Genomic DNA, 22,885 nt, shown 5'->3' with positions numbered 1-22,885 from the left:
GTTCAGCCTGCACGCCCAGAGTAGTAAAGCTTTAACAAACAGCCCGACACACACACACACACACACACTCTTTCTCTCTCTCTCTCTCTCTCTCACACACACACACACACACACACACACACACTCTTTCTCTCTCTCTCACACACACACAGAAAGCTATAAACAGTTTAAGGGGTCAAAACCAAACTCATACACACACACACACACACACACACACATATGCACATACATTAGTTTAACACCGCATCCATGCTCGAGAAGTAAACATCCACTAGACTTCAGCACTTGAACGCAGCCAGAGCCACTAACACTCAATCCAACAACAAAGGCTGACGAATCTCTGCCGACAACATTTGTGGGTGTTTAGAGCTTGGCTTCGGAATACAAAAATGTCCTCTATGAAAAATTCATCCGAAAAAACCATTCCTGTTCACCTTCATTAAAACTTAGTGGAGCCCACATCCAAAAATAGGACCGATTTTATCGGAGCCCACAGCAACTGTAGGATCAAATTAGAGTCAGTTTTTACAGACAATGCAGCGCTTATGGTGAAAATATTAGCTGGTGTCCAATAATTACAACAGCATGCATCTGTGCCTTTTCAGTATCAATTAAAGTGATCACCGAAACAAAGGCTCACACCACATGTGCACTTGCAACACAAGCCATATGCACGCACAAACACACCGGCCACAGGAAAAAGATATCACTATCGAGGAGTCTCTCGCACGCACACGCACACACACACACACACGCACAGACACACTCTCGATGCACTGCCCAGCAGCCCGCCCCTGCCCCCCTTCAGATACCCAGTGTGTATACGTGTGTGCTTATGAGGGGGGCGGGGGGGTGGGGGGCTGGTGGTTTGGAGAAAGGTGGCACAGTGCCAAGACGGAGCCTGCTAAATACCTTTGTCTCCACAAACCACAGGGACAAACAGGACAGGCAAGCTGCTGCAGGAAGACACGCTGCAGCCACAGAGAGGTGTTCCAAGAAATACGGCTCTGTTGTTAGAATGTTTTCCTCCTCATAAAGAAAAAGGGGGAAAGGTGGCTGCCATAATTAACTCAGTATCGATTCAGAGCCCAGGTTACAATAGAGGCAGTGCGCTGGAAAGAGGCAGAAGTGTGAGATGGTGGTCGATTTGAGCGGCTACAATGGCCTCATTAACACACATGGCTACACTGGTGAGAATGCAAGAGGTGCTAATGCTGCGATGGATAAACACAGGACACAGTAATGTAGCAAGACCAGCACAAGAATGTGGAAGCACACTCATAAAATGTAGTGAGGAGAAATGATTTGTAAAAATACTAATTACGGTATATAGGACATAATGCCTATATACAGTAATACGGCTGTGTCCTAAATCATAACAATGAAAAGCATCTTGCTCCAATTACTCAGTGTAGGAAGACCAAACAATCATTTACGGCACTTATAACAGCCAGATTTAGTCCATGGAACAACGAATGTGAATGTAAATAAAAACTATGAATCCACTTCACCAGTATGCCTGTTTAATAGTAATTATGCCCTGTGCAATAAATCCAGTTTTACACTGCGCTGCAGTCACACAGTTTGTGTGAGAAACCGTCATCTGCTCTTTTTCTGGGCCATCCATAATCTGGAGACAAGCTACGGTGTCCCTATGCATATCTTAAATTGTTTATCATGCAAATGATGGCACGCAGGCTGCTCTGCCCTCTTCTAACGGCCCACAGCTCCAGACTGCAGACCCCAGCCCCAGCTGCAGCCATGAGACTCCCAGACGGCCTCAGCTGTCCCAAAGACCGAGAGGCACAGCTTCATCTCCAGCTCTGGGTGTATTACAGACAACTGCCCCCACCACCCCCGACCTCCAAGTTCAACCATCCTGGTTGTCAGGCTCCTTTAGTCCGGCAGCGTCTCCCCAGCTCGGGCTCCTGTCTGTATAAGCTGCTGTCCATACAGAAATCCATCTGCATCAAATGACATTTCAGGAGGACGGTGGGGAGTGGAGGGGTCACATTCAGTTGAGTGTATGTGGTGCAGCAGGATAAATAACTAAGGGTGTAACATATTACACATGGTCCTGGAATAAACTGGACATGCAGCCAGTGTGGCAGAGGTACAGTGTGTAGGGACGGTATGTATTGAGATGCCTCATCTCAGTGTCAGCCTCTAACTGAGCAGGGTGAGAGAACATGGCAGCTAGCATATGGGGTACGGGGTGGCGCGCTGGCACTGCCAGTCTGGATCCATCAATCTTGGAAACAGAAAACAGAGGTGGGGGGGGAGCTGGCTTTTACGTACATGTGACTGATGTATGGTCTATCCTGCACATTGCCTGCATCTTCCGTTCTACACAAAATTTTGTGCTTTATCTCTCATGTTTCCCTCCTCTCAGGTGACGTTATAACAGGGTTATAACACAATCAGATGCGGTGCCACAACAGGACACGATCTCACTCTACACTATCAATCTATTTATTAGAACATAGCGAAAAACCTGCCTGATACATGATGGCGAGAAACATAAGGCCGATAAATAAAGCTCCGCTCACAATGCCAGTGACCTTATGAAATCATGTGAACTCCACTGCATGATGATCTAAATGAGCAAAGCAAACCATGTTCGAACAGCTGACAAGGCCAAGAGGCATGTTGGATGTGCGCGTGTGTGACGATGTGTGTGCACATGTCCGTGTGTGTGTGTGTGTGTGTGTGTGTGTGTGTGTGTGTGTGTGCGCGCGCTCATATGCAGGGCAGATGTTTAGCAAACTGCACACTAATGAACTGTGGTCACTCTGTGCGACAGTGGGCCGACGAGCTCACAACAGATAACAGAGGTCCCTTTACAATGCCATCTGCAAAGCTGCAGTGCTGACTAATACAGTACAGTGGTGCACACTATTGAGTACTACTCTCTGCTTTTAGCCTGAATTGGCTTCAAATTAAGTCACAACTGCCCAGACAATCAGCCCAATCTGGCACACGATATCAGATCTGTTAAAGGAAACGAATAAACATTCAAACAGGCTGGTCAAAATCAAATCCAACTCTGGAAAACCAGTCAGAAGGGACCCACGCTTCTTTGCACAGCGACTCATGATTTCACTACAGCCTCATTTAGCCCCGGTGGACAAACAACAAACCAGCCGCCTTAAGAAGTCCTTAATTACTCAAATCAAGGAAAACACTGACAATTAGTGGCTGTAGGGTTCCTCAAATAAACGCTTCTTCCTTGACAGTTCAGCATAATTACATTCTCTTCTATCTCTTTTTAATTTTAGCATCAGAGTGAGCCTTCGCAGGCGCATATTTGAGGGAAGGAGAGATATGGCAGCGTAATAAGCCAGGGAGGGATAGAGATACATCTCTCACCACCACATGAGAGAGAATGTGGAGGCCACAGGATCTGAGCACATCTGTGATGCAGCAACAAACCAAAAGAAATCCATCTCCTTTTTTTCTTCTCTCTCTCTCTCTCTCTCTCTCTCTTTCATAATGAGTTTCTTTGTCTGTCTCTGTGTGTGTCTTTCTTCCTATCTGCAAATGTTTCCTTTTCTCACAATCATTTTCAGGACGGCTGGTCTTCATGTGGGTTCATGGCTCGGCTGAGGGAGATTCGCAGCTCCTAAACGCAGCGGCAGATATTTCACACGTTATGCAGATTGGATACGTCCCTACTACCTGAAGCAACAGCAAGGAAATGGGAGAAAGCATTTGTTCGCTTTTGAAATAAACTCCCTACGAACCTCAGAGAGTGTGACCCACTGCATACCTTAAAGTCTCACTTGCCACATTTTTTTTTCTTGCTCATTTGTTTACTCTTGCGTAGCAGCCATTTTAAGCTCCCACTGTGTTTACCTGTGATATTCTCCTGCTTGGGGATTATTCCTTGCAAGGGCGTAGATAAACAATCCTCGTCAAGTGGCGACACCTGAACGGCCACCTCCACTGGGTGATACACCCTCCGCGGGTGCTGATGGTGGGTCCGCGAGTGCGAGGAGGACGTGGAGAGGGGTGAGGCAAGCGGGGAGGACGGTGGCCTGTCCAGAGGTTTGTCCGTACAGAGGCTCCCGTGGCACTGCCTCCGTTTGTGCTCAATGAACAGCAGGATGTCAGCCAGGGGGAAGCGGGAATGGCACTGGCCGCAGGTCAGCAGGTCCGGGTCCCCTTTTAGGGGCTCACCCTGAGCCACTCCCAGCCTGGGAGAGTCCTGAGAGTCTTCTTCTGGTAAAACACCTGACAGCGGCTCAGCTGGAAGGGGGAGACAAGAAGAGGACTGTGAGACAGAGTTCAGTGACAGGGAGTGATTCTGTGGAGCTGGTCAACTAACGGGTAGAAGAGGCGATGGAAGAACACATTACTGAGCCTCACAATGCTGCAATCTATGCAGACATCTACAGGAATAAGGTCAGGTTGTTAAGTGTGTATAAAAATATTTTTAGAATAGGAAGAAACGAAGAAAGGAAGGAAGAACGAGCACACAGACTACTTCGATAAGGACTGACATGTTCAGCTTGCAGGCAGCAGCCAAACGATTAAGTTGCTTGACCCTCTTTATTGTGCTGCCAATCTCGCTTTTTTAATGAACCTAACACCTCTGAGAATCAAAAAATAGATTCTAATTTGAGTTCAAGATGATTGGACCCCATTTCGTTAAAAGTGCTGGGATCTCGTGAACCAAGGTTAGACATTGAGGGGTTGGATGTGGAGTAGGTCCCTGAAGTACCGTCAGAGAGGGAGAGAGAGGAGAGAGAAGAGAGTGAGAGCATTTTAAAAGAAGTAATCTAGCCACACGGTAAACGACATTGGGCGCCCCGACTGGGATGCTGAGATAAGATGTGATGAATTCTTGCCGCCGGTTCAACCTTTAATTCCATGTCGGGTCAGACGAGAAGGTGGTGAGGGACTATGCAAGATAGGCCCTGTTACCTGTACGTTCAACTGCATTAAAGATGAGGGAATTTGCCCCTATTTTGCTGGAGCTTATCTTAACCAGCTTATGCCATGGACATAGGCGAGGTGTGTGCGGCTGGGTTAGGTGGAAAGATTTTCTTCTAACCAAATAATCTCATTTTGATGCCATGCAAGAGTGATGTGAATAACTTTGAAAACTAAAATCTAATCCTTTTTTCAGACATCTGACTGTGCCAGAATTTAAAGTAGTTTAGGTCAGTGTTTCCCACTGGGCTACAGGAGTAGGTCTGCTTCACTATCAGGAAAATCATTAGGCCTCTTCCTTTACTGTTTTGGACCATTATAACTCCCTGTTATAACAGCCAATCAATCATTTCATTTCAACTCACTCACTGAAAAATGGTGACGGGGATTTTTTTTTTTCTTTTTCAAAAGGAATACAAAGAAAAAACAAATCAATGGACCGAGCATGTATGTAAATCTCCTCTCTGCCTGTTTAAATATGCAATCGTCCCTTTCCTACATGACAGCTCACCACTGGCCCCTAAACAAAAGTATGCTGAGTGTGTAGTAGTTTCTTGTTCAAATGAATAAGATGAATATAAACATAATTATTATGTCAAACTAACTGTAACTGAATTCAGAGGATCTGGATCAGAGCCAAACAGAAATCATGTAGGTTGAATGAATACTCCACCAGCGTGAAAAAAAAAGAGAAAACACTCAAAAATAGATCTTGTAAATTGTTCCATGCTAACAGGCCTTTAACTGCTGCTCTTTAAAACAGATTATGCCTGCGTTCTCTTTGACAGCTTTGCTTTATTTACCAGATATGGTGAATAAAGCAACACACAAGGAACATTAAATATACAATCACTTATTTGTGCAGAAACGATCCCCTGCGTGCGCTTGGTCAAGCAGCACAGAGATAAAGTGAATCAAGTTCAAGTTCATAAGAGGCCTACAGGACTACAATCATATTGCGCCCCCCACTGACAAACCTTTGGACAATTATCCGACAAATGAAGGCGTACATGTTGCGAGAGCGTAATTGGTTTCAACCCAAATGGGAACAGCATGCAGAGACACATTTACAACGAAAATAATTAAGGACAAAAGAAATACACAGGCTCCTAATCTCCACTTCAAACTTAAATTAAACAGGTTGTGTATTTGGAGACGTCTGCGCATTCACTGGCGGACGGCGGGCTGTATTGATAAAGCAGTTCCTGCTCTTATCAGACGGAAATTCTCGAGCAAACAGAAACGCACCTCGACAGAGCGGAAACTCTGTCGTGCAATCTCAATCAATGCCCTGCAATTTTAGCACACCCGCGCGTAAAACGACTTCCCTGGTTTCCTCTCCCATAGTTGTAAAACAGTAATGCGCACGGAGTTTCCTGTGGATTTGGACAGACCACCTATGGAACATGTATCTGTTCATGACACTGGGTGAGCCACGGCGCGTTAAATACACGCTGTTTGCACGGCAGCAGCGAGGAATTTGTGGCACAGAAACTAAATTCCCTGTGTGGAGCGCACACGAGGTCTCTGCGCTGTGGACAAGTGTGTATGTAAACAGCACTTCCCCGTGTCCAAAGCTGCTCTACGGTCTGCAAATACATTCTAACAGCAAAAAGAAGAGTGCGAGAGAGAGCTTTACGCGCTCCACCTGAAAACTTATCAGCGAATGGCAGCGGACGTCTGCATGGGCTGCCGTCACATAGCCAAAGGTCTCTGGCCATAAAGCCCATGCATGCCCTTTAATGGCGAAAGAAACCTTGAAGGCTGCGTTATACAACGCGTTAACCAGCACAAGTTTAATGTGTCGCTGTCACATTGTTTCAAAACTTCCACCAGGCGCTCCGGTGACCAATTTCAAATAACCTGTAGTGTCGGATATCTTTGCGTTTTGTTCGTTTCACTCAGGACAGAAGCGGCTCCGTACGTGGCCGTATCATACCTATTAAAATTCCCCAAGGAAGTTACCCAACGCGACTGAAACCAGGAGGTGGCTCGCTGAGAGACAGAAGCAGATAAATTAAGTCAGAATGCGATTCATGGGCACTTACGCGAAAACTCCCGTTTGCTCAAGTGCTGGGGTTTGCCTTGCTTGCGGCGAGACATGTTGGTTCAGTGGCGGCTTTTCAGCTGAGTTCACATTGGGAAATCCGTTCCTACAAGGCAGACTCCAGATGAAATATCTTCATTGATGCGTCCGACATCCAAACGGGGAAAGCAAAAAAAAACAAAAAAAAAAACAAAAAAAAGAATGAACTGCAGATCACACAGAGGGTGAGGCGTAGCGCGCAACGGGCTGTGCGGACCTCTTCATGACTTTTTCGCAAAGAGAGAGTGATGGGGGTACGGAGAAGCCCCCCTGAGCTGCAAGTTCAAGTGCGGACGTGACGTTCCTGCGAACTTGAACGTCAGGAGATGGACGGACTGAGACATACAACACATGGGCAGGGCAAAGCCGGCCAGTGGGAGGGGGACAAGCCATAATAAAAACCAATGGACACTCATTATGGACTACCTATGGAAGGAGGCGGGGGGGGGGGGAGAGAGACCCCGAAGACACCAATGGACAGAGGGCACCAAGGGGGCTGGGCTAAGAGGGAGAGAGAGAGAGAGAGAGAGAGAGAGAGAGAGAGAGAGAGAGAGAGAGAGAGAGTATTCGAGTCATCCGAGGAAGTGGAGGAGCAGCACAGCGCATGAAGCAAAGAGAGCCATGCAGCAGGGATGTGGTGGAGGATAAACCCAGCTTTACTGCTCCATTCATATTAATTAGTTTATTTCCAGCCTCATGTGAATATGCAGTGATTATGTAAATTACAGTTCTGGTGGTTGTATTGTTATTGTTACATACATTTGATCTTTACTTCGATTCAGTTTTATTTTACAGCCATGACAGGGACAATGTATGTCCCATGTTTATGTTCTACTTGTTTTGTTCAGTTGGTCTCATTTGGGAGGTTTTCTGTGAGGGACTAACGAGGAAGAGCTGTTTATGCACGTTGCCTGTCTCTACAAAGTGGATCTACTTACTTTGGTTCTTCTGGAGAGTGCCCAGCAATACAAATGTTAACCCATCTGGCCTGAATGTAAGAGAATGAGATACGATCAAATTAATATTAATGTCATGTAAAGTGAGCCTGGTGTGGACACACACTACTAATCCAAAAAAAAAAAAAAAATAGGCGACATTTAGAATCCATTATCTTTTGATTTACAGCCTACCACATAGTTTGACTTGATATTAAAACAAAAGGTGTTCAATCAGTTGCTTGAACAGTGTACCTGAGTGTGAACTGAAAACTACAAGCTCCATTCAAAGCCATGCAAGGGCTGATATCATATATAGAATATAGAATGTTCCGAGGGCCTATGTTGAGCTTTTTATAGTTTTATTGCAATATCATAGCCTTTACTGCACAGGAGTTAAGACAGCTAAGACGCCAGGATTTGCAGTCAGTCACAAGCAACCAGGCAAATAATTAGACATCTGAAACTGGAAGGAAACAGTGAATTAATTATGAAAAAAAAAAAAAATCATTTGTACAATGTTGATGCATGGCTACAGTTCTCTCGCATTGTTTGATTCTGTTTCTGGTTGAAGCTCCAAAGCATAATGTTTAGCTATAATAAACCTAAAAGCATGAGAAAAATGAGCTGAAGGATTAATGAGGATTAATGCATCAATGAAGTGTGGCTGCACTTTAAACAACAGGCTAATTAATTGCTGTGTAATGGAACCTCAAAGGTTTACCCAGCTACAACAAGGAAAGTCAGACACTAAAGGAAGGCAACCTAAAGCATAGTCCTCTATACTAACTCACTTGGGCCCCGTTATTATAAATATATAATTTACATAAATAATCTAAACAAAGAGGTCATTTTTTCTTTTTAATAGCTGTTCAGTTCGTATGGAGATCATGTCAAATTATCTTATAACAGACTGAGGCCAACTAGTCACATGTAGGCTATAAAAGCCTCCTCTCTAACTTAATACAGACTCATAAACAGCTGCAGGGGCTTAATTCACACGGTCCATGTTTCATATTGATGTGAAAAGTACCTTTAACTGCTTTGTCTAAGTTCTGGCCCTGTTAGAAACAGACTAACCGCTAGTTTGGTTCGCTTTGATTCATTTGATTTTATTCAAGTGAATTCTGAATAATTTTATTGATGTCATGTTGGTGTCTCTTAATTGATCAGGCTCAACAACTGCAGCTACCTCTCCTCCTGTCTCACAGCGCAATACTTTGGCGCCATCTAGTGTTGCGATTAGAGACTGACTCCAAATGCACATCATGTATCTGTAGTAAGCAGTGATGATACTGAGCATTGACTATCAAAATGTTTTGTTTGTTTGTTTTAAAGAATTCGGAGTTGCACAAAAACATTTTCTCTTCATGCAAACTTCTAATTAATTATGAAATACTAACAATGCTGCTACTCAAATGAGCTATTTTAAAACATTTTAGAAAGGGTTAGACGCAAATTTTCAAAGTTAAAAAAATCACATGTTCCATTTTACTACATTATTCTAGAATAACCTACTTTGTCATGCTTTCTTGCATACACAGGCCTACCGTGTATACTAATACGATATACAAGCCTGCATTGCTTGTATACTGTAGAATCCTTGTCCGAAAGCTAATCTAATCAGGGCCACTCGGGGTTTGCTGTCACCACGGCGTTACATAACCTCATGCGCTTCCTATACGAGTACATAGCGCCACCGTGAGGCCAAGACGCGGTAGTGTTGGAGGAGCTGGGCTGGGCAGCAGGGCTTGCAGGAGCAGCAGCAGCAGCATCGCCGTACAAATCCTCCAGCCGACATATCGGATGCTGATCGTCCGCAGAGCACCTGGTGAGTGGCACTTGTCCCTGTGTGCGTGTGTGTGTGTCTGTGTGTGTGTAGAACAGGCCGCCCTCGTTGTCTTGCGCCGCTTTCTCCGCGCCGAGGATGGAGACGGTGAAATGAGCATCGCGACAAACCTATATGTCGTCCATAACGAGAGAGCCTTGGCTGCACATCAGCAGACAGCCTCCGAAACCTGATTTACAACAACACGTGAAAAGTGTCATCATAAATCTGTCTTAATTAGCCTCTATTTGACTCCAGGAGGGCGCGTGAATGAGGAGGGATATCCTGAACGTTCAGGATCATACGCCTCAGATGACAAGTCGGTAATAAACATAAACACTATAGCCCACACACTGAAGCTAGACATCTATTTATCGCACAATGTGCATGGTCTTAGTCTGACATTAGATTATTTCAAGTGAATATTCCTCTCCAGCGTGCTGTCGTTATTAAATAGCCATGATAAACGCCGGGCTGAGACTCGGCCTAACTGGGCTAATTTTCAGGCTCTGTGATTGGCCGACTAGAACCCATCGGTCGCGGCCGCTCGCAAGCGCTGTTCATGTGTTGTCATGTGCAGAGGAGATTTCTCTGTGTGAGTGGACGGAGCCGTGTGTGGTCAAGCGTCTGAAAGGGAAATCTGGGCCAGTGTGAAGCCAGGCCACTGAAAGAGTTAACCTGTCCATTCTGCCACTGGGGAGGATAGAGGCGGGTGGGGGGGAAACTGTCAAGTCCCATTGAGATTGAATTGATGCATAAACAGGAGTCCCAGATATGACCAAGTGTGTATGATTAAATCCCGCTAATTCACCAATGGCTCGTTGAGAGCGTGAGTCAGCAGGGCCTGTGATGCTCCTGCAGAGGGAGGACCGGCTGTTTGTCTCAGTGAAAAGAGCTGTTGTGCTGTTTCATGTGCATGGGAAAATCAGACAACGGCACGGGAATCATATGAGAGCACCATGGGGAGCAGAGATGTGCGTTTTTGAGGAAAAACATTACTGCTCCCTCAAATTGCTCCAATTAAATTAGCTGTCCTAATGTGCATGTATCATTATCTGGACGTCTGTCTCATCAAGTCATCCTCACTTCCTCCCTCTCATAGTATGATATGTAACCCCTCCTCTGTTTTTTTCAGTGGCATGGTGACTGGGTGACTCTGCAGAGCGATTCAATTTGGGAGTTAAGGAGGATGCCTGGAATTCTGTAAACTGTTAGTGGATTTTTACTCTTGCAGGCGTTCTTTCATGTTGTTTGCTGCTCTACAGGGAGAGATATGCATGTCAGTGGCCTCGGGTGATAGCTGAAATAGCTACAGTGCATCTGACACACAACACACACGTCATACACAGATGTTGAAGTCATTTTCTCCCAGTAATTGCATGAAGCAGCATGCCTTAGTCACGCCTAAGAACTTATCTTTCCACTGATCAAAGAGTGACTCATAAATAGATATAGATAGAAACAAATATGGATAACCGCAATCTAACACCGTTCCTGTTTTCAGCAGGGCGCGTTGAGGGTCAAAGGTGAGCTCGTGAGGCAGAGATGAGTCTGACTTCCTGGTTCCTGGTGAGCGGCGGGGGGACGCGTCATCGTCTCCCCAGGGAGATGATCTTCGTGGGCAGGGATGACTGTGAGCTCATGCTGCAGGTACAGTGCTGCAGCTCTCTGTTGACATTTTTCATGTGGCTGGATTATAATATGAAGACCTGATATTAGCATGGATTGCAGTGATTGACTGGATTTTGTGTGATTTAGTCCCGCAGTGTGGACAAACAGCACGCCGTCATCAACTATGAGCCGAACACAGACGAACATAAAGTTAAGGATCTGGGCAGCTTAAATGGGGTGAGTGTTATATTTTTCTGCTCTTCTCTGCTTTATTTGTAGAACTATTTTAGAAAAGTCAGTCTCTGATATATAAGGGAGAGACTGTGTTATAATCAGATTTTATATGTACGTCATCGAGCAAGAGCTTGATTCCAAGGATCTTTTTTTTAGGTCCCTCTTCAATCAAGAATGTCTTTTGGTTATTGTTCTTTTTCTTGGATGTTTAACTTTCACTGTGCAGAATGTTGAATCATTTGTTTCTTTGGCTGTCAAGTACTCTGCAGCATTTTCTGTGCTGCCAATAGAAGCTTTTGGATCAATGAAAGGATCAATTATAGTTGATGAGTAATAATGTAGTTTTCTTCAGAAGTCCTTTCTATTTTATAAAAAAAAAGGACAACCAAGCTAAACCTCTTCATGGACAATGCTGTCATAACACAAACAGCCAAGATTTATGCCAAAAATAACAAAACGATGATTTAATTTGATCAGGAAATATCTGTTTCAAGAATTCTGAACAAGCATCTTCAAGGTTTTGGGACTTGGTTGATTTCAGCACTGGTTGTTAATCTTGACCCTGTTGTTCTTAATCACACTCTGCTTATATTTGCAGACATTTGTCAACGATGTCAGGATACAGGAGCAAATCTATGTCACACTGAAAATTGATGACAAATTGAGGTTTGGATATGATATCCTTTGAATATGCTCTTGTATACCTGTGGATCCTCAGTGACACACAGGACAAGGTCAGTGTACATGGTGTGTAACTTTATCTGTTCTTGAAGAGATGTGAATGCTCACGGCACTCTGACTGCTGAATTATAGATGAGGCTATCAATGCATGTTTCCCACCCCTACAAAGAGCTCACTGTCTTTTACCTTAACCAGCCTCACATACCAATCTGTTCACTGTGGTTCGAGGGGAGCTGCATATTCCAGAGGAGGCCCTCAAGGTTAGACAGCACATTGTGCATGTTGTGAGGAATGAGCAGCCCATGTTCATATGTTAATAGGGCGAATAAATATGCCTGCTGAAACTGTACAGGGAGAAAGCTCTTGTACTTTTTCATCAGTGTGCAAAAAAAACAAAAAAAACATGAGAAGTGGATTTTAGTCGGGGAGAGAGAGAGAGAGAAAATTCTGCTGAACTGGGCAAAATACTACTTCTCAAGATTGATGAATCTGCTGTTTCATCACACCAAACCGTCCAGGTAGCTGTAGAAAGGAGAGGATTTCATCTTAATTAGGAGGAGGAAAGTTCAGTCCTCATATTTAGAATTCAGAGTTAAGCCCAATAAATGTGTGACATGAATGTTTTCTCAGATTTCCTTAAAATCTGGCTGCCTCTCCTCAGACTTAGTGGTCTCTCTAACCTCTTCGTGCTTGTCTGTCAGCATGAGAAGTTCAGCATCCAGCTTCAGCTGAACCAGAAGAAACCTCCAGAGGTGGACTCGTCTAAATCTGAGGTCAAAGCCTCTGCGCTGCCAGCAGCACCAGTGTGTGAGGGGGCCGCTGCCAAGCCCCCCGAAGCCAGCAGGGTGGAGGACAGGACGACAGGTGAGAAAGTCTGAGGACGCAGCATTTATTCAGCTTTTTATACCAGTTATAGAAGCTTAGTATGAGTTACAGTTGGTAATAAATACATTGATAAACACTGATAACGCTTTAAATGCATAAACGCTAAAATTCAATAAATGCAATGTGATATAAACCATTATTAGTCAATGTAGTCCTAAATGGCTAAATCAGTAATAAAACTCATAATTAGTTGCAGGCCCATAGTATTTGGTGAACACCCAGCTGTGCCTGGCATTATTCGGCCGTTGGTCTGATGGTGATCGTTGCTTCTTAAGCTGCAGATTTTTCAGTTGTGGTTAACTGGCAGGTTGTTTTTGCCAGGGGACATAGCAGTGTTGCACAGAGGCACGCCCCTCTATGGCCAGCCTGCCTGGTGGGGAGACGGAGACACTGATGACCAGCAACCTGGGAGGCCTGAGGAAAAGAGCTCAGATCGGAAGCGAGAAAAAGCTGAAACAGGTGGTTACAATGCTGCAAAAAGTACTACCTTATGTGATCTTATGATGTAGTTGAGGCAGTAATTAACTTGGATCGTGTTATTTAAAATATCTCTATTTTTGCAACTTGGCTATTAACAGCTTTAAATATGTTCAGTCTTGATAAATATATTACTACCTCCCTCACCTTTAGTAGACTTTGAGCTGCTAAATACATGTTTGCTTTTATTCTGACAGACACCAAGAAAATTACAGAGGTCCCAAAGTCTGCCCCACAAACAGCTTCCAATCAGGAGCCCAGTTACTTTGAGATCCCAACCAAGGACGCTCCCTCAGCAGGTAAAACAAGCCCTGAAGGCCCCTCACGAGAACAAGAGGCTGGTGCGGAGACCACCCATGGCCACGCCTCCTTCACCATTGAGTTTGACCCTGGGGCGACAGGTAAAGTGACTGTCAAAGATCGAGTGGCGAAGGTGGGACCAGAGACCAGGCCACGTCCTAAAAGGGCTGTCGGAGAGGAGCTGAGTCCACTTCAGACAGCCATGGTGGCCGCGGAGGTGAAAGTTGCCGACTGGCTGGCCCAGAATGAGCTGCCATTGGCTCTGAAAGACACAGTTGCAGAGGATGACGGGGAAAGTGTAAAGAGTGATGTTCCTGTACAAATGAAGAGTCTTAAAGGTGTGTTTGTGCAGCGTGTGCGTCTGTGTTTATTTTAAGATGTGTGTATTTCTTGCTCTCTACACTCTGACCTATTACTGTCTTCTGTACCCTCCCATGGCAGACAGTAAACATGAGGACGGTACGCAGAGCGACTCAGAGAACGCACTTGGAGACCAGCGCCGGGCTGCAGCAATGGAGGAACGCTCGTGGGGGCTTTGGGGCGGTACAGGGATGAATATACGAGAGGGTCGTGCTAACGTACCAGAAGGGCTTTTCGCAGAGGAGGACAGTCCTGCTCGTCGTCGCAAGTCTTCGACCTCTAAAGTGGCAGGTGGATTTGTGGAGAGGCGACGCGGCTCGGCACCGCATCAGCAGAATGGCCGTGATGAGTGCTATCACCACGGGGATGATTATAGTGAAAGAGGGACTTATACCATCGAGATGGAGAACGGAGATCATGAAGAGGAAGAGGCAAGGAAAATGATTGACAAGGTGGGGAAGGAGAAACTCATTGAGAAGTCCTTTCACTAGATTTAGTCAATAGTATGATTATGTCACAAAACAATCATTTTCATACATGTATGTGTATGTTTCTTCATTTTGCATGTGTGTATGTTGTAGGTGTTTGGTGTGAATGAGCAAGAGACTGTGTGTGTGTCCAGGTTGGGCAGTGCTGACCAAAGAGAGAGGCTCACCTCCCAGAGGTCTGGTACCGCAGACAGAGGAAAGCCTGGACGCATGGAGACAGAGGTTTTAGATTCAAACCAAAAAGTTGAAGTCCAAAAATGTCTCATCTTCTTTATTTCATTTTCATTTTAATTAGGTTAAAACAGCCACTGCTGCTGGCTTCTGTTTCAATACTATAGATTTTCTCCTGTATCTGTCATGCTGTCTTGGTCCAGGTTCTACCAGAGGAGCTGGTCGTGGGTGGTCCTCGCTGGGTCTCACAGTGGGCTACTCTGGCTGCAAGTCACATCAGGACAGACCCTGAGGGATCCGGAGGGGAGAGTCACATCATGGTCACAGAGGAGAGAGGTACTTGAAATCCCATCTGAACAGCAAAATCAGCTCATCTGAAGTTCCTGACCTAGATTGGTTTAGGTGTCTTAGATTTTAAGAATCATTAATCATGAATCCTTCTATCAGAAGATATTGGTGAAATTGACTAGTAGTGAGAAACATGGCCTACTTAAAAGTTACATAGTGTGACTTTAAGCGTTGCTATGAACAAATGAAAAAAATCATGTAGGGCTTTTTGTAGTGTAAATGATCTTTACACAACTTTTTCAGCACTGTAAAAACGACAGCCAATTCATTAAAGTAGGAATAACATCTGCACATAACATAATAAAATTCCATGGTTCATCTGGTGGAAAGATAATCGCTGAATCAAACCACCAACAATGCGTCAATTCTACTAGCGTGCCACCCACCATTGATATGTAATACGCATTTATCAGAGGACCCACTTAACTAATATTTTTTTTCTCTCTGTGTAGCTGAAATAAGTGAATCCAGCCACTCAGCCTCTTTTGCCTCATCTGGCTACACAGAGCGTAAGAGGAGAACCCTACCACAGCTGCCTGGTGAGGAGGTCGTCCTAGGAAGGAGGACCCCAGGCTCAGGCCTGCGTGCAGATATGGGAGAGAAACAGGACACAGAGCTACAGGAAAAGGAGAACCAGGAGGAGAAGATGGCCAGGGGAAAGAACCGGCCTACCCATGGCACTGGAGGTGTAGGCGGTCATGGTGGTAGCCCCAGCCGCTCTTCACCAGCCAAATCGCAGGACAGTGGTGGTGGGAGATCAGGCAAGTCAGAAAAGTTGGCCAAGCTCCCCCCTCGTCCACTGACCAGTGGGGAGAAAAGGATGGAGGAGGCACGGAGGAGGAAAAAGGAAGAGGAGAAGGCTAGGGAAAGTAGTGGGAAACCGTTGGTGAGGCAGGAGAGTTTTACTGTGGAGAAGCCGAGCTCCAACGTGCCCATTGAGCTTATACCTCGTATTGATGGGGTGACGCGCAGCAGGACTCAGAGTAGGGAGACTGGCATTGACAGCGCCACAATTCAGAAAGACTCAGAAGCTGTGGCAGCCTTTCTAGAGACGACTGTATCAGACCAAGGTGATCCACCAAGTCAGTCCATTGAAGGCTCCATGTCACCAGAGTCAGACGTGGACACGACCAGCACGGTAAGCCAGGCTGATGGAGCAAGAAAAGTTGTCCAGAAACGTCGGACTCTTGCATCACAGCAGAAAGAGAGAACGGTAGTGTGCTCATCCAGTAAAGGCCCTGCTGGGGCTCGAGAGACCCAGGACAGGAAGGTCAAGACCAGGGCCTCTGGTCCTCAGCAGCCCAGCCGCCCCTGGACTTCCCTGGACCTAACTGATGATGACGTCAACTCCAACTCACTCCTCTCTGACTCCCAGCACACCTCCACACAGGAATCTAGAAGCTCACATGCCAGAGCCCAGGCTGCGAGCACAACAGTGGGTGCAAGCACCAAGTCAAGTCGGGCTAAAATCACCCAGGCCCCAGCCTCGTCTGCTGCCAATAAAACCACCAGTGTTCCCAAGCCCAGGCCCACCAGGGCTTCCCTGCTGAGGCGAGCCCGGCTCGGGGACTCATCAGACACTGAACCTGCCGATCTTGACCGGATGTCAGTAGCCTCTGAGGCCTCCACCACAAGTTCCACATCCAGAACAGGGATGGCAAGAAGGGGAATGTCCAGGATAGAGGCTCTGGCGCAGCCGAGGAGGCCAAGGGTGGGTTCTCCATCAGCCCAGAGTGACTCAGAGGCCACTGTGACAAGGAGTAGAGGTTTTGGGGCTCGGAGTGCTGCAGGTGATTATGCAATCAGGCAAGGACTGAGGGGGTCTCATGTCACAGCAGTGTCTGGATCCAGAGCTAGGGCAAACAGTGCCTCCAAGCTGCCTGACAAAAATAAAGGGACATCCTCCTATGGACATGTCACACCTGCGTGTAAGTATTTTCCAGATCCATCCACATTGTATGCTACTTGCCAAGCACCCCAGGCAGAAGACAGGCAAAGTTAGCCACTAGCTACTGAACATCGTACAACATTAAGCAGCTAAAAAGACACATTTATTTCTCAGGAGTTGATGGAGACCAAATCAGAGCTAAAAGAGAGTGAATACTGGATTTACATTGGTCAGGTTACCTGACACATGATTCAGTGTCTGCTAGATGTGTAAATAGCCAACTGATTGCTAACAAATTTTGCCATATCAACCTGAATGTTGAGTTTAGAGCACATTATAAACACCATCTAAACTTAACTTCCACTCTCTCCAGCTGGCTCCCGGTGGCGCCGTGTACCTGTCGAGTACGCTTCCACCTCAGAGGATGAGTATGGCTCAAATCGCCACGTATCCAAGCAGGGCCACACACGGCCATTCCCCTCCACTCGGGTAGCCCAGCTGGGAGGTTCAGCCCCAGCAACTCCGAATCCTGCAGGCCTGGCTACTCTGAAGCAGCACTCCAGGGAACAGGACGAGTATATGAGAGACTGGACAGCACACAGCGAGGAAATAGCCAGGTACGTAGGTGAGAGGTACGTAGGTGAGAGTTTGGAGCAGTGATGAGTCAGTATTCAAACATGCCTCTCCTGCTTAGACGTATATGGATGTTTTTCTTTATTTACTTTTGTTTTGGGTTAAACAGTGCTTTTGATGGCTATGAGTTCTTGTCTGAGGCATGTGAAGCAAATATTACAGTAAAATAAGAAGAACTTTTGGTGTAACACATATCAGATGGTGATTTCTTATTTGTGTTTGTTCATCAGGATTAGCCAAGACCTAGCCAAAGACCTAGCCATGCTTGCCAGAGAAATTCATGATGTGGCAGGAGAGATCGACTCAGTCAGCCCTGCAGCCACTGATCCTGGAGCTCTGGTAGTCAACACGTTATAAAACAACCACAACATAATTTGTTTTTCTTATATCTGCCAGATTCAGTAACTGCAAAATATCAGGATTTTCATTTATTTGCTGTTACCCAGATTCAGCCTGTTCTTAATATAGTCAAATAATGTTAATGAACTGATCATCAATAGGATCTGAATTTTCTTGTGTGCCTTTTAATTCTGTTTTAGTTGGAGGAGCGTGTATTTGATGACAGCTTGGACCTGGGCAGTCCTACAGAGCAAAGCAACATTGTGGGAAGCAATGAGCGATCTGTGGAGCTTCGTCCCCGAGGATCTGGACAGAGCTCCCGCTCAATCCGCAGACAGACATGGAATAGAGATGATGTGAGTCTCTGTGTCAATATTAAACAATGTTCCATACTCAAAATATACAGGAATTCTGCATATCGTAGGGATACTCCAGAGTTTGATTTTTAGATGTTTTTCTCAGTCAAGTCTTTATTTCAAGTGTGAGTAAGCAGACACACTGAGAACTTTGTATACACAACTTTGTGTGTAAACACACTCTGAAAGAAGTTTAAAAATGTAGGTCATGTAAAATTAATTTTGTACTTCTGTGGTTGATTAATGGTGAAGGTAGTTAAGAAAATTGTTGAAAAATGTGAATTAATACCACAGTGTGTCACTAGAGGGCACTCTCAACATGGCAACGACAGTCACCCCTCAACGGACAAAAGATATGTCTGTGTGTAAATGCATATACGTATAGTTATAATATAATGATATAATTAGGCTAAATTTAGCAACAGTATTGAAAGCATTGTGATACCTTCTTTAGTTTCTCTCTGCAATTCACCATCTGCATTCATTGTATGCCACTGTTAAATAGAACTGACACTGATGTGTTTCTATTCATCACCTGTCAGGCGGTGTTAGACAGTTTACTACTAGCATCCGTCACTCAACTCTCCACCAGGATACGTCAGGCTGTCGACAAAACAACCTGCAAAATCAGGTGAGCATTGTGAGACATCACTAAGCAAGAAGTAAGTACATGAAGGAATGTGCTGTTATTCTAATTTGGTGTAAATTTAATACTGAGAAAAGAGCAAATGCAGGATGGAATTGGCAAAGTGGAAACATATTATACAGTGTGTTAAGAATCCTGCCAGTGTTTTATGTTGCAACTAGGCCAAACAGCACCATCTGAGAGGCACTTCACAAAGGTTTACACTGACAACCAGCCACATATCTTACTCATTATCACAGGCAGGATGACAACACAAAGGCCTTTTTTCATTCCTAAAGTCTGCAGACAATGTATGAATGAAATCACTTTAACCGTCAACTAATACTCAGAGGTGTATTAAACATATTTTCATGTGTTTTGCTTTCATCTATTTTTGTACTAACTTGCCTTCCAGGATCCTCTTCAAGGATAAAGAACGAAAATGGGAAGAGATTGAGAACAAATTGCAAGAAGAGCATGACTCCTTGTTACTCAAGAGCTCCAATAAGGTAATGAACCTCTCCACTTTGTGTGTCTTATCTGCTGAAGGCTCATGAAATAGACAAGACAGTAACGTCTACAGCGACGCTAGCTGCATGGATCTAGAGATGGTATGTTGGTCGATGCACCATTTGCTCACACTGAAATATCTCGGTCAATTTGTTTGGGACATTTATGTTCCCTCAGGATGAACTAATCATTATGGTGATCCCTTAACCTTTGCTGTAGCACCAGCAGGCCCAAATTTCACATTGTCAAATATTTTGGTACTAATGACATTCCCGTCAGCTTCAGCTGTCCTTTGTGCTGATTAGCAAATGTTAGCATGATAACACATGAAACTAAGGCGATGAACATGGTCCATGTACAACTGTATGCTAGCATTGCCAATCTGAGCATATCAAGACGTTGAAGTCAGCATTTAGCTCAGTCACAATATGTTGACCGCTGACTCTCTTAAAACAAAATCTGCGCAACCAGAATTTTTGCAAGAGTAAAGAAGTGTATTGTGCTTGTGAATTGTGAGGCATCTTAATAGTTATCAGAGAGACGGATTTCAGGGAAGTCTAATCAGCATAATGTGTGCTTTTTGGAATTAATTTGGCATAAATGAATACAAAAAGACAGTGACTGAAAGGCAGTTTGATCCAGCTTCAGTAATGAAATAACTTGCCTAAGAATTGGTTTATGTCAGTAATCCATTAGCTTTCAAAGGAAGGGATTAATGCCATACACTATCAGATGCACTCCTTCCATTTCTCTGTAGTTACACAAACCACACAATATCTGATTACTCACTGAAGCAATCACAGTGAGTGCTGACAGAATTACAGCTGTCTGAGGGATCAAATCAAAGAGACGCCTGACTTGCACATCCCATTTAGATCACCTTGCAAATTCCCTTTTTGGAGAGCAGAGCACACCAAATTTGGTTGTTTTGATGGAGAAAAAGAAATTACGAGCTGTTGTTGTGGGTACGAAAAAAACACAAGTCCACAAAACTTCACTGTGGTCATAAATTCTGCATTTAACCCAGTCTGGCCTCATGTGAACCCGTGAAGAGATATGTCTATCCACCAAACTGTGCCAGGGCTCATAAAGCATCACTGAGTGTCTGTGGCACGGCTCCAGACTCATTTCTGCACCAACCAAGAGAGGGATTGAGTTGATATATCTGGTGTTGGGACTTTCACTTGCTTAATCACATCCTCAACCAGTTTTGATTTTTTAATTTATGTTCTCTTAACAGGAAATTTCAAGCATTATTCAAGACCTGAAGAGAGTGGAAAGACAGCTGCTCGGTATGGATGTGATGCGAACGATTTAAGTGAACTATTACACATAAAATTACAGGTATCTGTATTTTGTACTGTTTGGTACTGCGTTACATTCAAGAATACTAATTTTGAATATTTGTTATGTGCCAATGTAACAGTAATCGACATGATGGTGGACCCAGACGGCACCCTGGATGCCCTCTCCAATCTGGGCCTGACTAGCCCTCTGACTGACCAGAAGATCAACCCTGGGACTCAGCAGGGGGCGCCGGTGTTGCACCCTGTAGCTGGAGCTTCCTCCAGCACACTCTCTTCCTCCAGGCCTGAAGGACAGGCCACTGAACCCTGTGGACCTTCAGACCACTTGGCAGAACGAGACCCAGGGTCCCAACAGAACTCTAGATCCTATAACTGATCCATCAAGGATAACTCAGAGTGCATCCTTTATGTTGGACATATCCTGAAGCTCCTGGAAGCAGATAGCGCTGTGAGGCTAGAAGATCTTTAAGTATTTGGTTTCAGGCAAAAGGAGGAAAGAAGGTGGAGAATGATGCCTACTCTGTGGGAAAGCCCGGCTGCCCTAACTGTCAATCAAACTGACTCGTGATAGGACTTTGAAACGTCCAACATTACCAAATAGCAGTTCTTGGGATGTGAAATATTCAACATGATAACATAAAAGTATTAATCGATGGGCTAGTGAAGAAGCTTTGACATAATATACAGTAACCCATCTGTGTTTTTGTGTTGCAGCTCATTCTTATTGTCCATTATCCTAAAAAAAAAAAGAGCCCATGTAAAAGATGAGGGGATGTAATGTTACAGATGAATTCAGCCTTGCCATTTAATCACAAGCCTTGAGATGTTTGTGTTTGAATCATGAGTGTGTCGGTCAGCTGACTTAAGGCTGCTGCAGAAACATAAAGCAGAGAGGTGCAACGGTGTCAAAACAGCATTCAGCAGAGGTGTACTTAAAAAAAAAAACTTCTATCCTGCCATAGAATTATTTATGAAAATTAATATATCGGCCTGTTGCAAATGCAATCCCCAAACCTGTCTCAGTAATGATTTTCCATCAGGAAAGGCCACGTTGCTTATTTGCTGGGGAAAGAACTGGGTATGTACAGTATGTACCAGTATAAATGTTATTTATAGTTAAATCAAAAACTCCCATCCATGCCTTTTTTTCTTGTGGCGATGTCATTTGAAACCAGTGTATCAAAGATAGACCATGTGTGTTGATAGAGACTCTAAAATCAAATGTAGCTCCCAGAAAGGTTTTCCTCTTCCAGATGTATTTTGTCACAAGTGCCCGGGATCAAACAATCATTACAGTTGGAGATGCTACAGTGTAGAGGAGAAATTTGTTTTTTGCACATTACAAAGCTGATAGATGTTAATATTTGTCTATGAGGGAGCAGGACATGATGTGCCCCTATGAGGCTCCCTCATAATGTCAATGTCCTCGACCAAAAACAAAGCAGGGTGAAAGCCAGCTGCCTGTAGATGAGCGCGTTGTCAAATTATTTTCTGATCACAAACAAAATGTTGTGTTTGAACCAGCATAGACAGGGGCTACCTCCAAGTCCTGCAGCTGCATTTTACCGTCAACGATGCAATGGAAGGATGGACACTGTAATGACTGTAGGTTTTCCAATGTCTTGCCTCATACCGATGTTTACACATGAATGTAACCTGATCAGAACTGTTGGAAAATTTTAGCCAAAACAACTTTAATAAAGATTAATAATTGCATTTTGTCTTTAATTCTGTTTGAGCATTTGGAGAATTTTTGTTTGGATGTTTTGTATGAAGTTTTTTTTTTTTTTTTTTTTTTGGTTCTTTGTAATGATATTAGGTTAATGTTGACCTTGCAATACCTGCGTATTGTCTGTCTCATTTCCAATAAAATGCATGATAATCATGA

At 44.5% G+C, this 22,885-nt stretch overlaps 2 protein-coding genes across 6 annotated transcripts in view; one reads left to right on the top strand and one right to left on the bottom strand.

Annotated features, from left to right (window-relative positions):
• LOC143320062 (BCL11 transcription factor A-like) overlaps positions 1-7,335 on the bottom strand; it is a 34,352-nt gene extending 27,017 nt beyond the window's left edge. The window contains exons 1-2 of the mRNA XM_076729441.1: positions 6,984-7,335; positions 3,856-4,248 (exon numbers count right to left, since the gene is read on the bottom strand). Coding sequence (XP_076585556.1) covers positions 3,856-4,248; positions 6,984-7,038 — 448 coding nt within the window. The 5' untranslated portion in view covers positions 7,039-7,335. The remainder of the gene's footprint in view (positions 1-3,855; positions 4,249-6,983) is intronic.
• Positions 7,336-9,644: 2,309 nt separating this feature from the next.
• On the top strand, positions 9,645-22,885 carry cep170ab (centrosomal protein 170Ab). 5 transcript variants are annotated; one of them, XM_076728136.1, is made up of 20 exons: positions 9,666-9,787; positions 10,920-10,994; positions 11,292-11,434; positions 11,543-11,632; positions 12,228-12,306; positions 12,512-12,570; positions 13,012-13,174; positions 13,517-13,654; positions 13,870-14,310; positions 14,414-14,784; positions 14,914-15,042; positions 15,195-15,327; positions 15,846-17,267; positions 17,601-17,844; positions 18,091-18,199; positions 18,400-18,555; positions 19,098-19,186; positions 19,596-19,689; positions 20,931-20,982; positions 21,117-22,885. In XM_076728136.1, the coding sequence occupies exons 3-20, from the start codon at positions 11,330-11,332 to the stop codon at positions 21,371-21,373; spliced, it is 4,131 nt and encodes a 1,376-aa protein (XP_076584251.1). In that variant the 5' UTR covers positions 9,666-9,787; positions 10,920-10,994; positions 11,292-11,329; the 3' UTR covers positions 21,374-22,885. The 5 variants fall into 5 exon arrangements, with proteins under 5 accessions (XP_076584249.1, XP_076584251.1, XP_076584247.1 ...); XM_076728132.1 differs by having other exon boundaries at positions 15,792-17,267; XM_076728133.1 differs by having other exon boundaries at positions 11,289-11,434; positions 15,792-17,267.

This window comes from Chaetodon auriga, chromosome 4, assembly GCF_051107435.1.
Source record: "Chaetodon auriga isolate fChaAug3 chromosome 4, fChaAug3.hap1, whole genome shotgun sequence".
Classification (NCBI taxonomy): Eukaryota; Metazoa; Chordata; class Actinopteri; order Chaetodontiformes; family Chaetodontidae; genus Chaetodon; species Chaetodon auriga.
The sequence above is the reverse complement of the archived record's forward strand: the minus strand, read 5'-3'. Positions and strand labels throughout refer to the sequence as shown.

Bases quoted from the DNA above. Each gene is read 5' to 3' on its own strand.
- cep170ab (XM_076728134.1), top strand. From the start codon at position 11,330: ATGAGTCTGACTTCCTGGTTCCTGGTGAGCGGCGGGGGGACGCGTCAT. The intron at 12,307-12,511 runs ATATCCTTTGAA...AACCAGCCTCAC, and splicing joins CAAATTGAGGTTTGGATATG to ATACCAATCTGTTCACTGTG. The intron at 20,983-21,116 runs GTATGGATGTGA...CCAATGTAACAG, and splicing joins AGTGGAAAGACAGCTGCTCG to TAATCGACATGATGGTGGAC.